The sequence below is a fragment of the Artibeus jamaicensis genome, unplaced genomic scaffold, assembly GCF_021234435.1.
Source record: "Artibeus jamaicensis isolate MK-2021 breed Jamaican fruit bat unplaced genomic scaffold, CSHL_Jam_final scaffold_3222, whole genome shotgun sequence".
Classification (NCBI taxonomy): Eukaryota; Metazoa; Chordata; class Mammalia; order Chiroptera; family Phyllostomidae; genus Artibeus; species Artibeus jamaicensis.
Window position 1 is genome coordinate 1,168,903 of NW_026522038.1, and position 21,660 is coordinate 1,190,562.

At 38.4% G+C, this 21,660-nt stretch overlaps 1 protein-coding gene across 3 annotated transcripts in view; it reads right to left on the reverse strand.

Annotated features, from left to right (window-relative positions):
• The window catches only part of PPA2 (inorganic pyrophosphatase 2), an 80,298-nt gene that overhangs the window by 43,125 nt on the left and 15,513 nt on the right, over positions 1-21,660 (reverse strand). The window contains exons 3-6 of one of the 3 annotated variants that reach the window (XM_037154454.2): positions 19,941-19,985; positions 14,992-15,045; positions 12,702-12,821; positions 5,518-5,604 (exon numbers count right to left, since the gene is read on the reverse strand). In XM_037154454.2, coding sequence (XP_037010349.2) covers positions 5,518-5,604; positions 12,702-12,821; positions 14,992-15,045; positions 19,941-19,985 — 306 coding nt within the window. The remainder of the gene's footprint in view (positions 1-5,517; positions 5,605-12,701; positions 12,822-14,991; positions 15,046-19,940; positions 19,986-21,660) is intronic. The other 2 variants (XM_053657047.1, XM_053657046.1) reach the window with 2 other exon arrangements.

Consider the following 21,660-nt stretch of genomic DNA (forward strand, 5'->3'; position numbering starts at 1 on the left):
CAAGAACTTAACAATGTTAAAAATGTCTGTTATCTGTGGTTTTAAATCTACTGTCAGCTTCCAGGACTCTGTTCCTTTCCCTCCGCCCATTTACTATGTGGTGTTAAAGACACTTTCTACCATCACGTTCCTTACAAATGACTTAGGGGCTCTGCATGCCCAAGGACCAAAGGAGCGCAGCTCCAGCAAAAACCTTTTCTTTATATAGCAATTAAGTGCTCACTTAATGTTATTTCACTAAGCTACTGAAGGTTATTTCAGATCTCCAACTAAAGGAATACACTGATCTGGCTATAACATGAAACCTCTTTTCCCACTTCTATTATAAAACTTTCAGTAAACCCTTCAAGAAACCTAATGTACAGAGCAGGTTCTATTACTAAATATTTGGGAATCACATAGCTCATCATATTTGAAAAATGAGCTAAGATTCTGAAAGAAGAACACAGATATGCCACAAAGGTTTTAGGAAGAATCAAAAAAAGGGTCATTGTTGACTTTTTCTAGCTATCAGGAAAAGATTTCAAAAGATAGGATTTTTAAGTCACAGACAAATGTGTGAGGCAGAATTCTTCTTCCGCCACCCCCAAAGGTGACCTTAGACGAATCACTTCACTCAGTATTTTAGGGCTTAGCTTCTCAATAGTGAAATAGAAATCATAGCATCTTTTCCCTGAAATATAGAGCAAAGGAAATGACACACATATGAACAAGAACATGCGAGGTCTTCCACAGACGTGTTAGCATTTTTCCTCTCTGGGTTCTGCATGAACTTAGCTCACACTTGTCAACTACTAAGTAGCCTACATACAACAAAAGTTCTAGGCTGATTAGCATTTGAAGAATGAGGTAAAATTTCAACTGGGCCGATCAATACAAAAAAAAAAAAACACAGAAAGCAAAACTCTTTAAGGCCTGGTGTCCTGTGTATAAGGTTTCTACTGCAGTATAACAAACTACATATTACAAACCTAGTCTTAAAATAGTGCACATTTATTATCTCATAGTTCCCATGGGCCAGAAGTCCAGGCACAACATGGCTAGATTCTCTGCTCACAGCCTGACAAGGCCAAAATCAAGGGGTTGTCAGCCAGGCTGGGCTTTGATTTGAAGATTCAAAGGAAGAATCCCCTTAAATTCAGGTCTTTGCAGGTGTTGGACTGAGGTCCCCATTAACTTGCTAGATGTCAAGAAGGGACCAGGGACCGCTCTCTACACCCAGAAGCCAATGCACTCCTTTTCATGCCACCCCTCCTTCCTCCGCCTTCAAACACAATGGTGTATAGCTGTTCCTCACACTGGTAACCTGTGACTTGCTCTTCTACCACAGCTCTTCACTGTTAGGGCTCAGGTAACTACACTGGGCCTGCATAGGACACCCAGGGTAACCCTGCTACTTAACTGTGCTATATCGGGGGATTCATGTATTCACAGATTCCAGAGAGAAGAGCAGCCGTCTTGGAGGGGCCATTTCAGAGCTCTGCCTACCATATCCAGTTATCCCTACAGAACCTAAAATGTAAAAGCTATGTCCAGGGAAACCTTTATGAATTCTATAACAGAAAATAAACTGAAAAATGCCCAACAAAATAAAAATGTTTGTATGTTTATTCAAGGAGGAAGAAAACACAGATAAAAAACAGTATGACTTAATCGGGATGGCAGGATTGTGAGGGAACACTGATGCTTGACTTTGTTTTCATTAATAAAATTAAAATTTTCTTAAAAAATAAATATTGTTGAAGAAAAAACCTAAAAACAGAAAGAATTTGGGTCAAACATAAAAATAAAACCAGGTACAAATAAAAAATCTGGAAAAAAAATTTAGTGGTTATTTGGTTTACATAGTAGCCAGACCTACAAAATAGTAAGTTCTAAAATAAACAACCAATATTTTACTTACTGAAAAGTATAATACCTAAAAATTCATTTTTTTCCTAAGTTGTTTATTATTTCATCATTCTAGAGTGTCCTCCCTTCTCTTGGTAGGTCTTAGTCGACAGGATTTTCTCCTATACCTGACCTTATATGATCAACACTAAACCAGAAATATATTAATTTGACCATTTGTAATCAATATTACATTTCCACAAAAATAACAATAACAAGAAAACATGGTTTTTAGTAATACTGTACCAAACAGCTACTATTTACCAAGTTTCTATGTAAAATATAAAAGTATATTTTCAAGATTAATTATATATGCCTTATTAAAAATCATTTATATTTGAAATCTTTAATTTTATTCTGCATATTTAGTGACTTTGACAGGGCTATTTAAATACCTCTATATTAATTTTTCTTAGAATGATTCCTTTGTTCTGTCAATAACAAAGTGTTACTAAGCCAAATCAACTTATGGGGTACATACATTTTCACATGAGTTTCTTCCAGTAACCAATCTCATTAATTACATATTCACTGACAAATTTTCACATAAAAATTAAAATTTTTAAATGAAAATAAAATACTTATACTTAATCTTTTCACTCATATTTAACATCTGCATAAGAATTTAAATTAATCTGCACTCAATATGAACTGAATGGCCCCAGGGAATATGTCCTCAGAATCAGAGTTTTCTAAAACAGAAACCTTTTCATCAATGTAATGTTATTTAATTTAGTGACTTTTACTCGTCATGAAATAGTACATGTGATAATGACTAAAGTATGTAACACAGGGTCTGAAACACAGGATGTACTCACTAAAATATATATATTGTTCCTTCCTTCTCATCTATTCACTTTAGACACACTTACTACCCCCCTGGGGAGAAAATGTCTGAAAGATAAATTCTAACACTACAGTTTACATCTGAAAGAATGCTAATGATGTGATACATTTCTGCTGGAGAGATACAGGAAATACAGCCTCGCACACACAGAAACTCAGTCCCTGTTTGTCCCTATCTGTACGTAACTCCAGAAATATACGACGGATGGGACTCTCCCCTGTGTGAAAGGAGTGGGAGGGAGTGGGAAATGGGATGGGCAGAAGAGCAGAAGGACAGAAAAAAAAGCAGAACGGAGAAGCAAAAGAAGGAAATCGAAGAGGAGGGAGAAGAGGAGGAATAAGAAAGGAAAGTGAGGAAGAAAAGAAAGGAAAAGAAGACAGTAAATAGTTATGGTAAATAAAGTGACAAAGAATCCAAGTAAACTGTTTCCTAAACAATTCAGCAGCCTAAAATTGCTTTCATCTTCACTAGAAGAATATGACTCAAGTAATAATCCGATGTGTTATTTCTTCAATGAAGCACATGCTAGGTACCGGGCACTCAGCTACACAGTGCAGTGGGCAATCCTACCCTCACAGAGCTAACTTACACCTCACAGAGGGGACAATGGAACAGACAGCAGACCACAGTCAGTAACAAGAAAGCACATAGCAAAGAGCAAGTATTTTAGTTGGGGGTGGGGCATAAAGAAAGACTCCAAGAGGAAGTAGTATTTTAGTTGAAGTCTGAAGGACGAGCAGGGGGAGGTGAAGAGAAAGAAAAAAAGGGGGAAGTAACAAAATGAAGGAGGAAGGTTCCATTCTTCTACATAGAGGGACTTGCTTGTGCAAAGGTCTGGACGCCAGCAGATGCATTATAGGAAGTGAGAGATTAGTGCAGCTGGAGGGAGGTGTGCAAACAAGGAGTGCTAAGAGAGGAAGCCAGAAAAAGAGGCAGGGGCCGGGCACTTTTTAAATGAGTGAAGCAGGAAGACGGTCTGGAATAAATGATGGCACGGAAAGTGAGACTCAGCAAGGAAACTGATCAGTAGCAGGAATAATTCAAGTGAGGTAAAAATAAGGGGCCAGATGAAGCTGGCTGCACAGAGGAAAAAACAAATAGATTTAAAGGCTATTGAGAATATACAATCAATATTTCATGACTAATGGGATGAAGAAAAGCACAGAATGACCAGGGGTTTCTGATCTCTCAGTTTCTGGGACTGAAAATACTGAGAGGAGTGACTGGTATTGGAGAGGAAAAGAATGAACTCAGTTTTGGACACAAGAGTTTGAGATGTGTGGAGAAACCCAACCACCGAAGTAGGCAGATGAGTATATGGGTCTGAGCTGGAGATATTAATTCAAGAGCAAAACTAGGACTGCTTGGGATTGGATTACCCAGAGAGTTACTGAATGAGGGGAAGGAGCTAGACAAGGGACAGTCCTCAAGCAAACCAACCCTTAAGGAACAGGTGGACAAAAAGGAGCTTGCGCGTTGTTAACCGTTAACTATCTTATGCCCACCGATGTCAAAGAAGTGTGTCTCTCCATTTTACTTTTTATCCACCCTCAGAGATATCCTTGCTTTGCTTTCTCCTGCCTCCCTGATCTACCACCAAAGGACTTCATGTAACCCCACTTCTGTCTCCTCCTTTGATTCTAATGTATAAAGTAGGTACAAAACTGCCATTCTCTGGAGCACTTTCTTAATCCGTTGAGATTTTGCTTCCTAGCAACTGTCGTCAGTTTGACTCATACTTGTAAAAATTCTTAACAGGTTTGGACGTTTGTTATGTTGACAGACAAAACTTATGAAACAGCCTTGTTGGATTTGGCCAAAAAAAAAAAAAAGTTCCCAAGGACCTTCGTGAGACAGTTCTATCGAAATAATGGCAGGATGATAACTATTTTGAAATAGGGTAAAGATTAAGTGGGAAACTGTTTACAAGTCTTCATGTGAAGGAGGAGGAGAGAGGAGACATACAGAGGAAAGAAAAGTTATAAATATAGGACAGAATAAAGATAAGCATGAAAGGACAGGATTATAGCACAGGTAGAAGCACTGGTCTCAGACAAAAAAAAAGACAACTCTCACAGTAACAGAAGGAAAGGGAGAGGCGATGTTTGCAAGCACAGGTAACTGGGCAGTGTAAGGGGGAAAGGTGAGGGAGTACTCATCTGTCGGTTTCTCTGAGCTCAACAAAATTAAAGACAAGACTTTCTCTGGGGAGTGAGAAAAAAGGGCAAAGAGTTGAATGTCTATAGAAAATAACATGTATTATCAATTAATGCAGAAGAAAAAAGACTGACCAACCCCAGAATTCTGTGGGTTGCAGCAACCTATGAAAACTGTGGGTTTTGCTTTCCCTAAGTAGGACTTGACAACCTGGAAGCAGGCACAAAAGACCCCCATTTGCATTTCCTGTCTGGATAATGGTTAAGACACGGAAGAGAGAACTCAGTAAATTTTTTCTGTAAAACCTCAGGCAGAAAACACTTCAGTCTTTGCAGGCTGTATGGTCTCTGCTACAACTCCTCAGACAATTCGTAAATGAATGGGTGTAGCTGGGTTATTTATAAAAACAGGTGGGGAGCCAGATTTGACCTGCCATTGGGCTATAGTTTACCAACCCCTACTTTAAGAGAAGGAAGTAAAGATACGAAAAGGGACTGATACCGGAGGGATCTACAGGTTAGAACTTTGAAGAGTTGACGAACTGGTACGTTCCAAAGAGAACTGAAATTGTATGGCATGAATAAACTAGAACACGTGAGAGTAACGCAGTCTATAAAACAAACCTTTGAGCCTATTTCACAAACATCAATAGGATCGTCATCTCCACAGCAGTCTGTGCTCTTATCTTTTTGATGGGGATCTTCCCAAGTCTAAAAAGGGGGAGGGGAGCAAAATATGGGTTAATACTCACTATAATGTACTTTAATCTTTGTACACAAAGTTTTATAGATAACCGTAATCCAAACAAAAATTCTCAGATATTATACAGGCTCAAGGCCAACACACCAATACATCCGTAAGCATAATAATAATTAAAGGATATTTATAGTATTTCCTCCCCTCTGTCTCTCATTTGTTTGTATAACCACATCTGAGAGTGGGCGGTATTTCCAAACACACTCTTCTTCCAAGTTTAGTCAGAGTCTAAATTCATGTTTACGTTTGGCCTTTCGGTTTGGATGCTCCCACAGTCTACGCCCTGTTTCCAATGGTCGCCCCAATTGCTGCTTCCTTCACTCGCTGCTTCCTTCAACAGGGAACAGCACTGGGACTGGCTTTCTGTGTTTGAAAACAAACCTCCTATTTTTTAAGTGACGTTTACCAAAAGGAACCTAGTTTTCCCTTCATAAACTAGAGAACAAGACGGTGATTACCAAAGAAAATAAAAATCGATTTTTGTCTCATTTCATTCCATTTAAAAAAGCCTCTACCTTTTCCACCAAATCTCAAGACTTTGACAGAATCACGAAGACGCCAAGTCTTTACTGAAAAGATTATATCTTGTTGGCTACAAATTCAAGTACATACGGGCACTCTGATAAATGAATAGGTAGTATAACAGAAATTTGCTATCCAGTTGAAATATGTTCCAGGTGCTACCCTGCTCCCAAAGCTTCGTAATTACCTAAATCTAAATGGAACTGTAGAAATTCCCTAAAATTATCTTTACCAGATTTATGTTGTAAGATGTGCAGAGACGGTGTCACCTCAAGACTGTTATCTAGGATTTCAGATTACCTAAACTTGGTTCCTCTAATTTTATATAAATAATAAAAGTGCACTCTTATTTCAAGCTGAACCCTACATAAAATCCAACACAAGGTGTGGCCGAAGTAGGTTAATAGTTGTGAGTACACAAAGCACGGTTTAATCTTACATTAGTATTGATTAATTATTGTATTGTTTTCCATATGAACAACTGTAAACATTTTTGCCCCACCCTGTATTTTTCTTCTAGTCCTATTTATAGGATATTTGGCAAAAAATGGACCCACCATACTGGAAAAAAAAAACAACCAAACAAAAATCAGTAAACCAAATCTAACATTGCACTACTCCAAATACTAATATGACTAATAAAATATAAGAAGAATAAAACTAATTGTTAACCTTACATACTGGTTATAGTTGAGAAACACTTTCTAAGTGATGCATACACACGCACACTCTCACACACTCATATACACACATACACCCCATGAGAAATGCACCATTATTAAGCCCATTTTACAGGTAAATAAATGGAAACACACTCTGAATGGCGGCAAGGGGATCAGAACTCGTGCTATTAATCATTAGGTCACGAGGCCCAAATGTTGGTAACAGTTGAATACCAGTATTTTCAGATACAACCTCACTCTATTTCATGGTCTCTTCTTTTAAATACCTTTTTTCCCTCTTGGAACCTAAGTATATTTCCTTTGGAGTTGTCTTCTTCCCTACTGTTCCCCTGTTGCTTCTTGTTCTCTGCTACCTGTCACCAGGCATCCATTCTTGCAATAAATATTCATGAAGTGCCTACCTGGGCCAGGACTTTGGAACAGAAATAAATAGGACATAGGCAATACCTTGAAGAACGCCATGTTAATAAATGGTATAGTATTTGCCACAAATGCTGTAAAATCAATCTTAATGCGCTGGAGAAACCTAGGTGGGATTGAGGATAATTGGAATCAGAAAACCTAGAAGTAGAATCCAAAAATATCAGAGAAGTTCCTCCTTCCTGAAGCAGGTAGGTGTATATATTATTCCAACTTCTGTAAACAATTTGGGGATATCTAATAAAGTAAAATAGGTGTGTAACTCACAATTTAGCAACTTGACTCACAGGTACAGACCAAGGAGTATATATCTATATATATTACATACATGGAAAAAGTTTGGAATAGAAATGCATAAAAAAAAAGAAAAGCAACCCATCAACAGGAATATAAATATGTTAAAAATCATCCAAAGGATGGCTATAAAGCTATAAAAGTAAATCAGCTCACAGAGTATTGATCAAGACTAAAACAAACCTTACTCATTCTCGTGCAGGTGTCTGAGAACATTACCTTACAATCTACAAATAGGAGCCCATGTTCGTGATCACCGTGCTCTGGTCCTTTGGGCTCTTTTAAAACATCATTGACCTATACAGAAGCGTACATACACATGGGTGCTTCTTGAAAACTACTTCCTGATTAACCAGAATTCCTGTCACCAAGCTGAAGGAAGTTAAGTTGTCTGCAGATACTCCCTGTACTTCACCGGCTTCAATCTGAAGCAAAAGCCTCTACCAGTGGCCTCACTACTAGCAGCTAATATCAGAAGCAGCATCACCATTGAGATAGTATGACTGAGAACTCACATGGGGCTAAACACTTTGATCATCTCGTTCAATATTCACAATAACCTTGGCGGATGGGTGGTACAATGACACAGGCGCACAAGCAGATCTAGAGAGCGTTAGTCACTGGCCCCCACAGGTTATTCATACAGCTACTATACTAAGTGGTACTAAATGATACTTAGGGTCAAGGAACCAAATTCATAACAAAATTCAAAATAATAGACACAACAATTACATTAAGGCTGAGAAAAATCTTGAATGTAGTGATTCTAGTCCTTTAACATTATCCAGGTGTTCCTCAATCTAAATATTCATTCGGAAGGACTGAGGGAAGGAAAAGATGATTTTTGCCCAGGCCACACTCAAACTCTGCAGAAGGCATGACTGCTAGTGTGGGAGAAGTTATGAACATTAAATAGTCTAGACAGCTGAAGGGCTGAAATAATGACGGCACAGTGATGAATCACAAGCTTCCTGGAGAGACTGCTCCTTCGACAGTATTCTGCTGCTGAAATGTTCTTGCCAGCACGGTTGGCTTGGTAACTGCTCTGAACAAATTCATAATGTTAGACAAACCCTAAGAGAACGGCAAAATTCAAACACATCTATAAAATAAATGAAACTCACATAGTGCATTAATTAATTAATTTACTCATTCCACAAATATTTAATGACTACCTACTCTGTGCCAGGCACTAAACCAAGCAGCTGGAACACATCACTGAACAAAACAGACAGAATCCCTGTCCTTGTGAAGTCTGCGTTCTGAGTGGAAGAATAAACAATAAATATAATAAATTACATAGCCTGTTAGAAGTTGGTAGGTGTTATGAAAAGGGGCAAAAATAAAGTCTGGCAGGTGGACTGAGAATACAGGAGGCAGGGTTTAAATTGTAAAGGATGTTCAGCGCAGACATAATGAAGAAGGTGACTCCTGAGCAACTGCATGGAAAAGGCCACAAGAGAGAGTCCTGGGGAAAGAGCGTTTCACGCCGGAGGACACAGTGAATGCAGAGGCCCACGGCCAGAGCGTGCCTGGAGGATCGGAGGAACCGTGAGACAGCCACTGTTGGCAGCGAGGGCGCAGCAGTGGGAGGGTGAGAGGGAGCTGGAGATGAGATGGAAAACGTAAATGGGACCGGAGGCCTGCTTCCACATTAACAGGCTCAGTCTGTCTTAATATGGACAATGAGGCAAATATCCTTTCACATAAACAACTAGCCTAATTTCTACTTTTTATAAACACTAACCAGTTTAGGTTGGTTGGGGTTTTTTTGCTAAATAACTTTGATACAATTTGTACTGTATTCATTTGCTGAAGATACACACTCACACACATACTACAATATCAGTTTGGGTTTAAAATAGCAAGATATCTGGTTAAAAATGGCAGAGGGTTTTTGTTTTGTTTGTTTGGTTATTTCTTCCATTATATTCTACATGAGTGGTATCATACAGGTTTTGTCCTTTTCAGCCTGAGGTATTTCATTTGGCGTACCTTCAAGATTTTGTTCCAAATGGCATTATTTCATCCTTTTATGACTAAGTAGTATCCAACTGTGTGTGTGTGTGTGTGTATATATATATATATATATATATATACACACACACACACACATACACACATCATTTCTTAATATCCATTCATATCTTAATGAACACTTAGGCTGCTTCCATATCTTGGCTACCGTAAATAATGTTGCAAAGAACAGAGGGGTGCATGTGTCTTTCCAAATTAGTGTTTTCATATTCTTGGCACATTACCCAGAAGAGGAATGACTGGATCACAGGGTAGTTTTAGTCTTAATTTTCTGAGGAACCTCCAACAGTGTTTTCCACAGAGGCTGCACCAGTTTACACTCCCACCACAGCGTATGAGGGCTCTCTTTCCCCAGGCCCTTTCCAGCATTTGTTACTTGACATTCTGATAAGAGCCAATCTAGTCGGTGTGTAGTAAAGGGAGGGTGAAATGGGTTAAGGGGGTCAAATGTATGTTCACAAATGAGAACTAGACTTTTGGCAGTGAGCACACTCTAGTGCAGATAAATACTGCACTGTAGTGTGCAGTATTAGTGTGCACTAATAGTATAGTGTGCAGTATACAATGTTGTATACCTGACACTGTTATCTTACTAACCAATGTTACCTCAATAAAAAATAAAATTAAGTCACCAGTGTAAAAAGGGAATACGGGTCGATTTCCTCTTCCTCACTTCCACTCTAGCCATGCTGGCCTCCTTTCTGCTTCTCAAACAAGCGAGGCCCACTTCCGCCCTGGGGCCTTTGTACTCAGTTTCTTACCAAATGCCCCCCCCCAGGTGTCCAACTATTTGTTCCCTCACTTCCTTTAGGTCTTCATTCAAGTAACACCTTCTCACCGAGGCCTCTCCCTACCTAAACTGCAACAATCCCAGAACATCCCAGTCCCATTTCCTACTTTAGTTTTCTCCAACACTCCACCATGGATGTAGTATATTTTTTAAAACTATTTTTTGTCTGTCTCGGTCCAGGATAAAAGTCTTAAGAGAATTTTTGTCCCTTTTATCACTAGTTTACCTCCATCACTTAGAACATTGCCTGGCAAACATCAGACACTTAACACATATGTACTGAATGAATGAACAGCTCCATGAAGGTGTGGCGGGGAAAGGACAAGGGGAATGAGAAACACTGAAGAAGCCATAATGGTGGAGTGGAAGTGAGGAAGGGCAGATGTTGCAAAATGAGGCTGGAAGAGCAGAGGCCAGATTACGCAGGGTTGGGGTCCACGTTATGAATGTTTTACTTTACCCTTTTAGCAACAGGAAACCATTAAAGTGTTCTCATACAAGAGTAACAATAGCAAATTTATGGTTTTAGAATGTTATGTTAGACACTGTGTGGAGTGTGAAATTTTGGTAGGCAACAGCAAATACAAGGTACAGTAAGAACTACTGTAGTTCGATTCTGTTGTAATTAAGTAGGAACCACTGTACCTATCAGACTAATGTAACAGCAAGTAAAGCATCTTGAAACTTCAAACACATCCAAAGAAGTAAAAAATGATCAGTTCTTTAAATAGACAAACTACAAAACTTAGAATTAAGAGATGAGTGAGTAGCACCTATTATGGTCTTCTGTAACCACTGGTTTAACTGTTAATCACCTCCATGAGACTACAAGTCCCTTTAGAAAAAAGATCATATAATAATAAAAGTATCAGCAGCAATAATAATGTGATTACCACCCATTAGGCACTATTCTAAGCTAAAGCTGAAGTAACTCACTGAACCTCAGTACAACCATATGCAGTACGTACTTTATCATCTCTGTTTTACAGATGAAGAAAGTGAGGCAAAGAAAGGCAAAGTAAGTAACTTGCCCAAGGTTGCTTTGCTAGAAAGTGAGTGGCAATTTGACTCCAAAACCTATATTCTTAGTCACTTAATATGCAGACGGTTTCCCTTAAACAATTTTATTTTACTCTTTCACCATGTCAAACAGAATGTCTACTTAGGCACCTGGGGTGCAGAAACCCTGCCTTCAGAGTTTTAACAGACGCTCTCATTCTTAGCAAGTCACTTTAAAAGTGCTTATTTAACAAAGAACGTATCCATGTGGGTGGTCTAACTGCATCAAAGGCAGCCTGACTCTTCAGAAAACAATTTTCTTCTCCTGTGAATGTTTATTCTACGTGGGCAGCTGTGTTGCTGAGTTGGATAAAGCAAGGCCCCTTTCCGCAGATATTTCCCCCAAAGTACCCTGGAACTTCAAGCTGAAGAAGAGCTGACTTTGGGTGGTGGGCACACAATACAGCGTGCAGATCACGTACCACAGAAATGCACACTTAGAATGGAACCTGTCTCACCCTACTCACCAGTGCCACCCCAACAATTTAATTAATTAATTAATTAACTAACACAACAGTAAAATATCCAGATAGACAAACCGTCTAATGCCCTTTATAACTATAAAGGAAGATGCTTCTCTATGTCCCCAAAATGCAGCCATTTGATTCTGAATATTCTGAATTTTACTTAGTAAATAATCTGGAAATAGTTACCACTTCCCAGAGGTGAGAAATAAAAGAAGAAAACAAGAATAAAGGAAAAGTAAATAGTGCCATTTTCTAATAGGAATGCCTCTTCACCATTCTTTAGTCCTTGCTTTCATTGTTTCCCACTGAAAATGAGAAGTTCATAATAGTGAATAACTGTCATCTAACTCAATTTATGATGAGTCCTGAAAATAGTTAATAATTAAAAAATTAATGTTAGAGTTTAAGAAACAAAATTCATGCTACTATATATGAATATATAAAAGCATTACTTGTCACATTCAGAGAAATGACCGTAGAGAAAGCAGAAAAGCCACTTCTCACTGAACGTTCATCACCAAGGCAGGAAAAAGAAATGTGTTCAAAGTGCCCAGTGTGAGTGTTCTATATGCCTCACTCCAAGAACTAGAGTACAGATATAAATACAGTTTCAAAAAAATTTATTGATACAATAAAATTCCACATTAGAAAAATTTAAATGTACAAATCTCTCAAACTGAAGTCTTCAGTACCAATTTAAATTCAAGTAGTTCACAGGATTTACAAGGCAATTTTTTGCAGGAGACAGAAAAGTTTTACCATTACAACAAAAATGTTACCTGAGGGAGGGCACCATAATTCCATATGTAACCCTTGTAAGGAAAGACATTCGTCACGTAGCGTAGCTTGCCACCCTTTACGTCTTGTTTAATGGGATTCAATGGCTCCTGTGTGGCAATCTAAGCCAGTCATGGAGACAAGGGAGTAGGAGGAAGAGAAAAGATTAATCCTGTCTTTAAATAGTATTTTTAAGATCTGCTATTATCAGACTAAAAAGTTATATTCCAACTTACTGATCAAAGAAACTTTAAAATAAATTAAGCCAGTTCCTATTCCTCATTCAGAGTATTGTGCAAGAATGACCATCTGGGCCCTGACCAGTGTAGCTCACTGGACTGAGCGCGGGCCTGCAAACCAAAGGATCACAGTTCGATTCCCAGTCAGGGCACATGCCTGGGTTGCAGGCCAGTTCCCAGCAGGGGATGCACTAGAGGCAACCATACATTGATGTTTCTCTCCCCCTCTCCTGCCCCTCTAAAGATAAATAAATAAAACCTTTACAAAAAAAAGAAGAAGAACCATCTGGGAAGAAAATATCGGATTATATGTTTAGGCACTTCATCACTTATGCACTCATTATTTCTAACACAAATAAAATAACTGAAATGGCAAGAGAATAAAGATGATTCAACTTGTTTTGTTACTAATGTCGGGCTTTTTACCATCAATCTTACAAAAAAAATAATGTAAAGATTTTCATCAAGTGATTTCATATCCAAGTTACCTTTTTACCAAACATCCAAATTGCCATGCAAAAGGGAAAAATACTATCGTATAAAATAAACAAAAATAGCAGATGTCATGTTTGAATAAACAATGCTTAAATTAGGCTAAGGTGGAGAGTAGCAGAATGATGAAACAATACAGTTGAAGCAAGGCCAACTTTTTTCTATGAAAATATTAACCCCCCCTCAAAAAATGTTACCAGGACATGGTAAAATTAATGACAATTCTCCAAATAGAAGTTCTGAAAAATGTAATGTATATAACAGTTTTTAATTCAAATACTTGAAATTTTACTTGCCACGAATTCCATAGTTGTAGAAGAAGGCTTAGATAACTAAACAAATAAGTGCCATAAATTAAATTTCACTCAGAACTATGGGGGATTTCACCTAATTAAAGATGGAACAATAAAATTCTGAAAGGCAAAAGAGAAGTTCTTTACAGGTTCATGTTTCATGTAAAAGATTGTTCAAAAAAGCTAACCAGGGGAGCAACAGATGCTCTTAGTGCTCACAAATCAAGAGATGGCCAAGAAGCTGCTTTCAATCCTGGTAGAACAAAATCTAAAGAAGAATCGAGTCCTTAGAAACTGAAATTGTCATAAGCCCCAAGTAAGTAAGTTTCAGTGGTGTCTATAAACAAAATATGAGGAGGGACCCCCCAAAATCCCAATATTTATTTATTAAAAAATTGTGTGTTTATTTTTACATGTTTAAATTTCAGTCCCCTTCAAAGAATTCTCCATTTGATGCAATACACCTACCGAGATGTTTTTGCAATACACCTACCGAGATGTTTTTCCCACTGCTCAAAACAGTGTTTGAACTCCTCGATTCTCATGCCTTTTAGTGCTTCTGCCATTTTTTGTTTCACCTCTTCCACATCAGCAAAATGTCTGCCTTTTTTTGGTCAGGGGAAACCAAAATAAGTCTCTCCAGCAAGATCAGGTGAATCGGGAGGGTGGAGCATGGAGGCTGTGACCTTTTGGTCAAAAACTGCTGAATACCCATCATAGTGTAGACAGGTGAGCTAGTAAATCCCTGTCATGAAACGGTCAAACACACTGAAAGTGTCTTCAAAAAGAATGACCTGAAGCTGAACACAGCCTCTCACAACAACACCAGCTGGTACACTGATACTGACAGGTTCCTACAACACTCACCTCATGCGGAAAGCCTGTACTACAAGGGGCCCACCCGCCAGAAGATAATTCTGTTTTTTTTGTTGTCCCCACCTTGTACATCTCAGAATCTACTTAAGTAAACTTTGAAAATATCTGTCACTTTCAAAGACAGAGGAGTCAAGAAAAATTAAATATGTGTAAAACAAACTAGAGAGGCAAAAATGGAAAACATTCTCCCTGAAGTATAATTTCAGCTTTGAATAATATTTTGCTTCTGGAAATTAAATTCAAAATAAGTTACAAGAACGTTTTCAATTTCTTTCATTATAAACAAGTTTGTCAACCATCTCAAATTCAAAATATTATGGCATACAACTTGAAACAAAGTTTCTACATCATGATTATCATTTCCATTTGATATTAATTAAATATAGCCATACCTCCATTTTAGCATTTGTCCACCGAGGTACTTCAACAACCATATTAAACAAATTCTGCAGTTAAAAAAAAAAGAGAGAAAATTAATTTTTTTACCTATTCTTTATTTTTTCACTTGTCTCCTGAAGAATGCTTTAGTTTCTTTCCACACACACAAAAAAAGTTAAGAATCTGCATGAAATATCTGCCTATGCCTAAAAATTTCTCCTAAACAATTAGAGAAGCTATCTATAAAAGCAGAGCAGAAGAATCTAAGCCATGATGTCACGCAACCACTACTGCACAATGAAAGTTGCTACATTTTTGGAAATACCTTGGGGTATAGTGACAGAAATAGAGTCAGAAAACTTGTTCCAATTTTGTATTTTCAAAACTAAAATAGGAGAGATGAGGTCCACCATGTAAGCTGCATATCTCATTTTCCAATCTGTAAAGTACGTGTAATAATCACTGACCTACTCACCACACAAGGTTGTTACAAAGACCAATCATATAATTTAAATAAAAGTATACAGTAAGTTATAAAGTAAAGTATTCTGAAAATTACAAAACAATACTGAAATTTAAGTTATGTTTGAGATGTAAAATTAAGGATAATGGTATAGGTAGTCAGTTATAAAGCTAACAAAGAATTAGACGCATCTTTCTATCTTACTGTCTCTGGTTCCCTAAAGTTACAAAAGGACCATTGCTTCTTTTTATCATTTCTGAACTTTGCGAAGTGCATAAAACAAAGTAGATTCTGGGTCAATGATGAGTAAAAATAATTTCCTATAGTGTATATTTTCCTACAAAAGTGTTAAGGTTAAAGCTGACTAGCATGCCATTTTGATATCAGTAACTAGCAACTTATAATGGCAAAGTAACAGTTTAAAACAGTGCTACCCAAGTGTGGTCATAGAGCAGGACGAATCTGCGAGGTGTTGGTTCATTTAGAAACAGTTATAGCAATTTTACGGAGTAATTTCTATTTCTGCCAAACCTAATAACATCAATTTGGAACGTAAATTACACTTTTCTAATAATTCACTTTGACTGTATTTTTTAAAGTTATTAGTTCACAAGAGATTAGAATTAACCTCCCTCCCCCCAAAACCTGGTCCTTCGAGATCATTTGAGAAGCTGTAATTAAATAACCTATTCCCAATCCTGCCACACATGAAAATGACCCGGAGAGCTCTGACCAATTACAAAGAAGGAAAGGATTCCTAGAACCCCGCCTCTCACATATTTTAATTCAATTGGTTTTCTGACGGGAGGGGAGAGGGAGAGCCAGGGCACTGTTTGTTTTTAAAAGCTCTCCAGGAAATTTTCATATACGACCCAGTTTAAAACACGGGTACATAATAATCTGGGGCTTTCTTAGTGAACCATCACTGCAGATTAATTCAAAGAATATCATTTACACAATTAAACATAGGTATTAATTGAGCCACAAAAGTACTGATAGTTTTTCTAGATACGACTAATGTTGACCTATGACTCACATTTAGCTCCTAATAAAGAACAAAGCCAAAACGAGTTCTCGACTGCTCCTGAGGAGCGTGTCTCTTACCTCTCCTAGCAACCTTACACAGTCCCGCCGTGATGTGTCCTTTCCTACGCTCTTCCATGAGGTCCCCCAGCACCTGTTTAAATATGTCTGAAGTAGCAGTTTAAAAAAATGGCAGAGGTTCACAGGATGTATTCATCCCTGAAAGCATGGCTCTAAGAGAACAAATGCATGCAGATGCATAGTCAGAAATGACAGGGAAGACCAAGCTGGTGACAATTATTTGACTCAGTGACTCCTACCAAAACCACTCACAGAGACTTGAATTAGGTCAAAAGAACAAGAGATGAGGTTTCAATTTTTAGCCTGCAAGTCACACTCACCCTCACCATTTTGATCCTGATCACTAGGAGCATATTACCAAGCCTTCATTTCTTGCTTCAGCTAAAATGTGTATGACCTGTAATTTTGTAAGGCCCGTGTTACTCTGGTTATCCTAACATTAGTATTAATTATAAAGCAATAATGCCCTGCTGAATTTTGTCAATCACAAAGATATAAGGTGGCGGACACATTTCAATTCAGAAAGCTGGGTATGGGCCAGGGACATTTTCTTTCTCCTTCAGTTCTTCACTACCTCTCCATTTTCCCTTCTATTTTTATCGTATTAGTCAGAAAGGAAAACTAATAAGATATGAAAAAGCAGTCAGTAAATTTGGGGGAAAATGAGAGGAAGTCACCCCTTTTTCCTTCTACTAACTTAAAATATCAAATAAACCATTTCTGACACTAAAAACAAAGGCAACAAAAGCAAAAAGAAACCATGAGACTACATCAAACTAAAAAACTTCTGCAAAGAAAAACAAAATGAAAACAGTCTATGGAATGCGAGAAGATATTTGCAAATCATAAATCTGATAAGGGTTTAATATCCAAAAGACACAAAAAGTTGATAAAACAGGGGGAAAAAAGCAAAGAATCCTGATTAACAAATGGACAGAATAGAGAGTTTCTGAAGCAGACCACACAGAGACCTAACAGGGCACATGAAAAGGTGCTCACCATCACTAATCATCAAGGACACGCAAATCAAAATCGCAGTGATGTGGAGAAAGGGGAACGAACCCCCTTGCGCACTGTTGATGGGAACGTAAACTGGTACAGCTACTATGGAAATCAGTATTGAGGTTCCTCAATAAAGTAAAAACAGAATTATGATCAAGCAATTCCACTTCTGGGTATGTATTCAAAGAAAATAAAAACACTACTTGGAAAGATATATGCACCTAAATGTTCACTGCAGCATTAATCACCATAGCCAAGATATGGAAACAACCTAAATGTCCACCAGTAAATGAATGGATAAAGAAGACGTGATACAATACACGATGGATATTACTAATGAGAAGAAAGAAGGAAATCCTGCCCTTTGCAGCAACACTGATGGACCTTTAGTGCACCATGCTCACTGAAATAAGTCCGACAGAGAAAGGCAAGTACTGCATGGTAATTGCATGGTATCACTTATATGTGGAAACTTTTTAAAAGAACCAAACTCATACAGAGAGAATAGTGGTTACCTGGGGCAGAGGTAGGTGAAAGGGAAGAGAACCTTAACAAATCAAAAACTCAAGTCACACCGTCTCTCACATATAAACTATGTTCTAAAAAGTAAATTCTAAGTTAGCTGTATGAACTCAGAATAACACATTTTTCCCACAGAAACAACTGTTTCCAGGTTAACACACAAAGTCTCTAGGAAGCTGTAAAGTCCTAAGCCCCCGAGTGACTACTCACCCAACATCGAGGGCAGTGGTGCTCACACTTCTGTGTGTGCAGGTGCCTGGGGACTTCGGTGTAGACGTGCAGACTAACCAGCTCCCACCAAGCAGAGATTTTAATTTAGTAGATATGAAATGGCACCCAGAATCTAAGATTTTCACAAGTTCTCCATTTTCCAGTTTAGGAAAATATTATATAAAATGGACAGCAGGCAAAGATGGAAGGAGTTAAACAGCTCCCACAGCTGTGCTTGGAAGTGGATGGAAAGGCTGAGGTTTTAAGTTTCAACTGGAGAAGAGAATGAATGGAAATAAGGTTGGGACGGGAAAAGAAGGCAGAGAAGCTGCCTGGAACTAGCACGATAAAAAGGCAGCGACCGACAGCAAGAGGTGGGATGACAATGTCAATCAAATATTCTGGTCCTAAGTCAAGAACATTAAAGGCTTGACAGTCATATGTTTAAAAGATCTATTTAGAACATATGTATTTTAGCATGTAGTTGGTATATATTTTTTAATCTCCAAGACTTGATTCTAAAGACTAAATTCTAAAACAGCCTTCAAAACATCTTTTCCCATGCAATAAGAAGATGATAAACGGACCAATTTTCCTAAGTACCTTTACTTTAGACTATCTAGCATGATAAATAACTTGCTACTAAAATTTGGGTCCATTTCCTGATTCACTCTGGTTTTTCACTTAAATTGCATAGGCCAAAAAGTTCATTTAGTTTTTTCCGTACAATGGCTCTAGTAGTGCTTAATTGTCTTTAACTTAATTCAAAACAATTTTGTTAGGTTGTATTGTGACAGCTGTCATATCAATGTACATTAAAAAAAACCATCAAAATTGGTAAATTTTTGTGCAGCCATTTTAACATTGAAGATGGAAAAATCAACATTTTTGGCATTTTATGCTTCATTTTTTTAAAAAAAAAGGTAAAAATGCAACTGAATTCCAAAAAAAAAAAAACAAAACATTTGTTTAGTGTTTGAAGAAGGTGCTGGGACTGATAAACATGTCAAAAGAGGTTTGTGAATTTTCTTGTTCCTATTGACACCTTGGGGTGTCAGTTCTTTGCTGTGGGGCTGTCTTACGCACTGGAAGATGTTCGGCAGCAGCCCTGGCCCCTACCCACTGGACACCAATCGCGGGAGATAGCTGACATACTCAAAATATCCAATAAAGTTATGGGCGAAAATGAAAAATGTGACTTTTATTTTACTTTTTGGCCAACCCAATAAAATGCAATGGCACTTATAACAGTCAAACTAGTAACAAAAAGCAGAACAGTGGCTACCAGCATCTGGGAAGAGGTGGGGATGGACGCTGGCTGCTTCCCAAGTGAGTTTCAGTTTGGGTAGATGCAGTTCTGGAGATGGACGGTGGTCATGGCTGCACAACATGTGAAAGTACTTAAAGCCACTGAACTGGACACTTAAAAAGGTGGGCGGTGAATAAAACGGTCAACTTTGTTACGTCTATTTTACCACAAGAAAAAAATGGTGAAATGGTAACATCGTCACTAGCGCCTTAAAGCGATACTTGGAGGAACATCAGACTGCACAGAAAAGTCTCGCAGGGGAAAATTAGCAGCACTTCACAAACGCAAGCCATCATCAAGGTCTTTAGTAGACAATATAAGTGATTTGCAAAAACAAAAACCTTTAGATATACCTCAGATTCATCATTTCGTGCTCTCTTTGTGGGAATGCCATCTTCCTATAAAAGAAAAGATGGTATTTATGATTGTAATATTTCATGAAAATACAGCCGCACTGTAAAGCCATGAAAACAACCTGCTGCAGAGGCTGTCAGACACCTGACGCAACAGCGGACGCAGCAAAGGCCCCGTCTGTTTCCTCCCGGTGCTTGTAGCCCCAAGTGCATGGGCATCAAAGTGTTGCATAAAATAAATGCCCAAGAGAGCGAAGTCTCTTGCCAGTATATTTTCCCAGTTTTTATAAAATAAGCAAAGGCTCTGTTCGGTCTTTAAGGAAAGACTGGCAGGTTCCAGGGATTGCGCTTAAAACAGTCATTTCATTATTGAAATGAAACCCCAGGGAGCACGACTAACAAGCCGTGAAGGTACTGACGAGGCTGCACCTCCTGCCTGTGGATCCCACTAAGGTGCGATTACTGTGTCTCCCTCACGCACTTTTAAATTAAAACAGAGTATGTGCTGGGTTGGGAAGGAAAACCAAGCCGTTCAGAAGTGCTCACACATTATGTATAACTTTTACACACCAAAATGACTAATGAAGAAAACAAGACAAACAGAAAAATAATTACTATATTACAAGTTCGCTGTGAAATGTTATTGCCGCTCCTAAAATACCACAGCCCAAAGTACAAGATGCAATAGTTCTAACTAATCAGCCAAGTGGCAACTGCGTTACCACTGAGAGCAGGGAAAGTCCATTGACACACCATGTGTGCACCAACCTCTGCATGCCCACTGGCACGTCCGTCCTACTACCTTCTGCCCTACCCTGCCCTCGATTTCCCCTAAGCCTAAATTTCATATTCCCCCAAACTCATCCTCCTTAGGCAGACTATTATGCCTGCTAATTTCTAGCTTGTTCTTTGTTCCACACCTCCACCCCTACCTATGTGTTTCCCAATAATATTATTATTTGTATTATTTTTGTTACTAGGTACACAGATGTCATGGGACACCCCCATGGGAAGCAGCACCCCACCAATCACCCCCTCCTTCATTATCCTGTTCTGGCTGTACAACGCTTAACATCAACTGATTGACTTGTTTGTTTTCTGGTTCTCTATTTCCTCCAGCCAAGTGGTAACTGCATCTGCCCTATTCACCACTGCAATCCTAGTGCCAAGAATACTGTATATAGTAGGTACGCAAAGATTACTGAATTATTAAGTTAATGAATAAATGAGTAAGTGAAGGTATGCATTTTTGTCCAAAAGCAAGGAGAGGTGTTGATAAACATGAGATATTTAGGTCGGAGAGTTCACCGCCCTAAACAAAACACAACATATGGACACAAGGACATGTGGGTGGACACACAGACATGTATATACTCATACACTACAGAGACCCACCCAGTACTGAAATTACTTCTGCCCTCTCTTTGGTTCCTTTCTCCAGATTACATGACCCTTTATTCGGAAGCTGAACACTTCTTAGAAGTAATGAGCTGGAAGGATCACACAAGGGCAGTTAGGAGTACAAGGTATGGAGTTAAAGGTCCTAAGTTCAAGTCCCACCTTAGCATCAGACTAGATTTATGACCGTGGGCAAGGCACTTAACCTCATTAACAATATAAGGGTAATAGTAGCCCTCGCCTTACTGAGACAATGCAAGGCAAGCACTGAGCACAGTGCTTTGCTAAGCACTATGAGCAAGCAATAAATCTCTGCCATTAT